General features: G+C 58.7%; 1 protein-coding gene across 1 annotated transcript in view; it reads left to right on the forward strand.

Moving 5' to 3' along the window:
* Positions 1 to 189: 189 nt before the first annotated feature.
* LOC103772565 (plasma membrane calcium-transporting ATPase 1-like) overlaps positions 190 to 5797 on the forward strand; it is a gene marked incomplete at both ends in the record, with an annotated part of 10206 nt that continues 4598 nt past the window's right edge. The window contains 5 exon segments of the mRNA XM_008939899.1: positions 190 to 362; positions 364 to 401; positions 821 to 1032; positions 1363 to 1470; positions 2287 to 2469. Of these exon segments, the coding sequence (XP_008938147.1) occupies positions 190 to 362; positions 364 to 401; positions 821 to 1032; positions 1363 to 1470; positions 2287 to 2469 (714 nt within the window).

Below are 5797 nucleotides of genomic sequence, written 5' to 3' on the forward strand. Positions count from 1 at the left end.
CAGCAGGTTTCAAACCATTACACTAATATCCATTCAAACCTCCCCTGGTGCAACTTGAGGCCATTTCCTCTCGCCCCATCATCCGGAATTTGGATGAAGAGACCAGAAGTGACCTGAGGAAGCTCCCGGCAAAGCAACCAGAGGGTGATTTTGATGGCGTGACGTGTTTTGCCCCCTCTCTCTTTGCAGGACTCTCCCCTGAAAGCTGTCCAGATGCTGTGGGTGAACCTGATCATGGACACCTTCGCCTCCTTAGCCCTGGCCACCGAGCCCCCCTCCGAGTCGCTGCTGCTGCGCAAGCCCTACGGCCGCCACAAGCCGCTCATCTCCCGCACCCTGATGAAGCACATACTGGGCCACGCCCTACCAGCTGACCATCATCTTCACCCTGCTTTTTGCAGGTGAGCTTTGAGGCCCCACGAAATGCTGGGGGAGGTGGAAAGGGGCAGAGTCCCAGCCCTGCTTCACAAGCTGCCTTTCCTCGGCGGTGCTGGGGAGTTTTGTTCTCGGCTGTCACTCGGTGTCCTCCTGTTGACCAGGACAGAGTTGATTTAAGAAGGATGAGAAGAGGAGGGGTGGGAAGGGAAGGATTTTTTTTCTCTGCTGGGTGCAGAGTTTTTAGCCAGGGAAGCAGCTTTTCAATGTTTTTAAGGGGATAAGGATTCCGTGGGGCTACCATGGGGGACTCCAGCTGGGTCAAGAGACCTTCAGCAAGAATCTGAGACCCCTAAACCCACCTCCACCCATGCAGAGCAGAAGCAGCAGCATCTCATCTTCTCTTTTCTCTGCCCTTTCACCTCCCTTCCTCAAACCTTTTTAGGGGAGAAGTTCTTTGACATCGACAGCGGGCGGAACGCTCCGCTCCACTCCCCGCCCACCGAGCACTACACCATCGTCTTCAACACCTTTGTCATGATGCAGCTCTTCAATGAGATCAATGCCCGCAAGATCCACGGGGAGAGGAACGTCTTTGAGTCCATCTACCGCAACCCCATCTTCTGCACCGTGGTGCTGGGGACCTTTGCAGCTCAGGTGAAGCTCTGGGACCAGTGTTGGGAATAAAGGTGGTGGGGCTGGGAAGGGACCGTGCCCTCTTCCGTGCCCTTGTTCTTCTCCAGGAGCTTCTTGGTGGTGCAAAACCTGAATATTGAGGTCTAGAGTGGGTTGGGAGGTGCCCGGGGCAGCCAGAGCACCTCTGGTGGTCTGTAAAGTCACTGGCCTAAGTGTGAGGTCCTTGCTTCTCTTGTGATCTCGGGGAAGAAGGAAAATCTGTGTGGCTGTAGGTGACCTTTTCATCCCCTGGCTGAGCTGTGCAGCCCTTGGAGCTCCCCAGTGTGTGACTTGTTCTCTCCTGTGCTGTAGATCATCATCGTGGAGTTTGGTGGGAAGCCCTTCAGCTGCTCTGGGCTCACCCTGAGCCAGTGGTTCTGGTGTATTTTTATCGGAGTGGGAGAGCTCCTCTGGGGCCAGGTAAGAGCCACTCTGGAGAGCAAACCACGTGTCTCCGTGCCACAAAGTGCTCACAGCCCAGCCTGCCTCTGCTCCTGCTGCCTGGCTGCCCTCCTTCTCCCCAGGATTTATTCCAGGTGGCTTTGGAAGGGGGTGCTCAGGCAATTGCAGAATCATTTTGGTTGGAAAAGGCCTTTCAGATCATCAGGTCCAACCCTTCCCCCAGCACTGCCAGGTCCCCACTGCCCCGTATCCCTCACACCACATCTCCACAGCTTGGAAACCCCTCCAGGGGTGGGGATTCCACCACTGCCCTGGGCAGCCTGGCACAGCCCTGGACAAACCTTTCAGAGGAAACATTTTTCCTAATATTCAACCTCAACCTCCCCTGGTGCAACTTGAGGCTGTTTCCTCTTGTCCTGTCCCTTGTTCCTTGGGAGCCGAGCCCGACCCCAACCTGGCTCCAGGCTCCTGTCAGGAGCTGTGCAGAGCCAGAAGGTCTCCCCTGAGCCTCCTTTGCTCCAGGCTCAGCACCCCCAGCTCCCTCAGCTGCTTTTCATAAGACCTGTGCTCTAGACAAGTCCATGCTCCATCCCAGTACCACACCAGCAGTGAGGGGAGGAGGTTGCTGACCTGCTCCTCGTTCCCACCCTGCTTGCAGTGGGGCACAGGCAGCAGTGGCACCTCTCTGCTGAGTCCTGGCACCTCTCTGCTGAGTCCTGGCACCTCTCTGCTGAGTCCTGGCACTCACTGCTCCCCTTGGTCGAGGCTGGTGATGGGCTCCACGCTGCCACAGCCTGCAGCCTAAGGAGCTGCTCTCTCCCTGCCTCTCCCCAGCTGATCTGCACAGTCCCAACCAGCCACCTGAAATTCCTGAAGGAAGCTGGGCATGGCATCACCAAGGAGGAGATCCCAGAGGAGGAGCTGCCTGAAGACGTGGATGAGATCGACCACGCTGAAATGGAGCTGAGGCGTGGGCAGATCCTGTGGTTCAGGGGTCTCAACAGGATACAGACACAGGTACTGTGGGGCAGGGGGTGCTCTGGGGCTCTTCCTTCTCTCTCTCTCTCTTCCTGAAGGAAGCTGGGCATGGCATCACCAAGGAGGAGATCCCAGAGGAGGAGCTGCCTGAAGACGTGGATGAGATCGACCACGCTGAAATGGAGCTGAGGCGTGGGCAGATCCTGTGGTTCAGGGGTCTCAACAGGATACAGACACAGGTACTGTGGGGCAGGGGGTGCTCTGGGGCTCTTCCTTCTCTCTCTCTCTCTCTCTCTCTCTCTCTCTGGGAAGAGGTGACGGCTGCTGTTTGGAGGATGCCATCACCTCCTGGGCTAGACTTCTACCACCTGTGCCTTTCTGGGTCTGCTTTGGTTGGGGACCCCAGGACAGCCTGGCTTTTGGGGGACAGCTCGGGGCTGGGGGGGAGGCACCGGGCTGGTGTGGTGCAGAGCATGGTGTCCTGCAGCCTGGTCTGGATGTGCTGCTGATGGGCACCTCAGGTGGCAGAAGAGGGGCTCAGAAGCTGGAGTGGGGGCTGTGGAGCCACCCTGTTGTGCAGGAGGTCAGAATTGAAGCTGCTCTGGGTCACTGCTGGGATGTGGCTCCTGGTGGGAATGTGCCCAGGAGGGATCTGTCTGGGTGGGACCCTCTCTGGTCTCATTCCTCTGCTGTTCTCTGTCCTTCCTGATGGCCAAGGGCTCTTGCCACCACTCCCTGCCAGCTCTCTGGGCTCCTTGCCTGGAGCTCTCGGCCCCGCAGCACTCAAGAGGAGGAGAGTGAGTCTGTTGGTGTGGTTTTTACATCAGCTGTTTCTCCCTGACTCAGTTCTTCCTGCAAGGGTGGTTTTTCCCTCAGACAGCTGCCAGGGCAGGGCAGGGAGATCTCCCTGCAGTGAGGTCACTGCCTGTCATCTTTCCTCAAGGCCTGGGCAGAGCTGCCCCGTGGAGGAAAGCTGTAGGTCCCCAGTGGCCCCTGGCATGCAAGGGCTGCTGTGTTCCCTTCTGTTCCTCCTCCTCCTCTGGCCCTCCAATAAATGGAGGTGGCCAAAATGGCCCAGTCACAGGGACTGGGGCGAGCACAGGAGCTGTGTTTGCCACGTTCACTTTGCTTCTCCTCTGTGAGTCGTTGCCTTGATGGTTTCGTGGTGAGGCTCAGCCTTGGTCCCCTGCCCGTGGTGAGGGGTGGCTCTTCTGGTTGCTGGTGCTTTGTGGGGCTGAGCTGCCAGCTCGGTCTGGTTCAATCACATGAAAGATGTGCAGGGAGCCCTGGGCTGTTCCAGAAGTGGTCCAGAGGTGTTGGAGGCCTGGTAGGTATGACTGGCTGCAGTACCAGTGGCCAGGCGTGGCCAGAGCCTCCAAGGTGTCCCCTGCAGCTCTGCTGGACCTGGGCTGAATGAGTTCTTGCAACATGAAAAGCAATCCTGGACGCTGGCACATGCTGGAGGCTCTTCAGCAGCTCCCCTGGTGCCCCTTCCCCAGGAGCAGCGTGGGCAAGCTGGGGTGGCACAGGGCTGTGCTGTGCCAGGGGGCTGGCTGGCACCAGGCTGGGGTGCCGAGTGCCCGCAAAGCCACCACGGTGGCACCTGGGTGCTGCTCCTGGTTCCTCCAGCCTTGGTGCATGAGGGTGCCTCCTCTCTGCGGCCCTGCTGCCAGTCCTGCGCCGTGCCCTGAGCCTGGGAGAGGGGCTGGAGCATTGTCCAGCCCCCGGGTCGTGTGTCCCACGGGGCTGAGGGACTGGGAACCCTTTCCCAGTGTGGTTCTCTGGAGCCCCAGCTGCCAGCTCGCGCCTCTGCCCGCCCACCCTCTCTCTCCTCTGCTCCTCCTGCAGATTGTCAGGGTGTCCTGAGGTGTTCCCTCCATTGCAGGCTCTCTCTTGGTGGGGGGCTAATCCCTGCCCCTCTCACACCCCCGAGAGCGGGGCAGAGGCTGGGAGCAGACCAGCAGACCTCCCCTCTGCTCCCAGTAACACCAGCTGAACCTGGTGTGGGTTTAGGGGAGCATGGGGTGTATATGTGGGGGGCTCTCTCCTCCCTCCTCTCCCCCTCTCCATCCTCCTCCTTCTTCCTGTCCGTGTGTGTCTGCCCGACCTCCCTGCTCCCCTCCATCCATCCCTGACCCCTCTCCCTGTCTCTGGCCGGGGCGACGCTATCTCACTCTCTGGTTCTTTGCAGATGGACGTAGTTTACACATTCCAGACCGGCGCCTCCTCTTTGCAGGGAGCCCTCAGGAGACAGCCTTCCATCGTGAGCCAGCACCACGATGTAAAAAATGTTTCTAGCCCAACCCATGTAGCTCTTTCCTCCGTCAATTCCACTCCCACCACTTCTGCTGTTGCTGCTGCTGCTGCATCTCCTCCTGCGGGCAGTGAGTGATAGTCTATTACAATGCATGACTTCTAATAACCACAGAGAGCACCTGCACCAACCTAACCCAGCCTGTTCTCTCTCTCTAAACCTTGACTCGCACACTGATGCCCAAAATGAGAAGGATGGGGTGGGAGAGAAGTTTTAAGTCAATTTGGTTTCATGCCGTTGCATCTTCCACAAGTTTGCCATATTTTCTGGTCCTTCCCCCCCTGCCTTCCTTGTTGCTTTCTCCATTTTTTCCTTCTCTCCTCCTTTGCAGGACTGATGTATGAATCCACCCTCCTGAAGGGTGTAAAAATGGGTGGTTCTCGTGAAAAGAGCCACGTGTTCGTGAGCCAACTCAAAGCTTTGCTGGGAAAAGGGCACGTTGCACCCCAAAGCTGCCCTTTCTTTCTGCTGCAGCTCTGCCCAGCCCCAAGGTGCCCCAGGAGGGCAGGGATGGGCAGAGGCGTTGCTTTAACAAAGCTTTTTGGAGGCAGAGCAGCCGCTCAGACCTTCCCAGAGCATTACTGGGATGGGCTGAGGCCACGGTGATGGGCTGCCTGGATGTTCTCTGCCTCTTGCACGTGTCCTGAGGAGGGCTGTTGGCTCCTGCCGTGTGTTGTGAGAGGGCTGTTGGCTCCTGCCCTGTGTTGAGAAGGGCTGTTGGCTCCTGCCCTGTGTTGTGAGAGGGCTGTTGGCTCCTGCCATGGTGGGGGGGCTGGATGGGGGGGGGGGCCAGCCACTTCTCGTGGCTCAGCTGGTCTGTGGTGACCCATGGGAGTCACTCCCCTGCAGCTCAAGCTGTGTTTCAGAGCTGCCTTGTAAACCAGCAGCCTCCCCCAGCCCCTCTGCAAGCTTGCATGTCTCAGACAGAGCTGAGCGAGCCCTTTGCTGCCCCAGAGCTCTGTGGGGCCAGCCCAGGACCCCCCCAGGGGGGGCATTGCCACCCTGTCCTGCCCACGCTGGTTCTCAGCACGTGCCGATGGGGACGGGCAACGC

This window comes from Merops nubicus, unplaced genomic scaffold (genome assembly GCF_000691845.1).
Source record: "Merops nubicus isolate BGI_N331 unplaced genomic scaffold, ASM69184v1 scaffold585, whole genome shotgun sequence".
Classification (NCBI taxonomy): domain Eukaryota; kingdom Metazoa; phylum Chordata; class Aves; order Coraciiformes; family Meropidae; genus Merops; species Merops nubicus.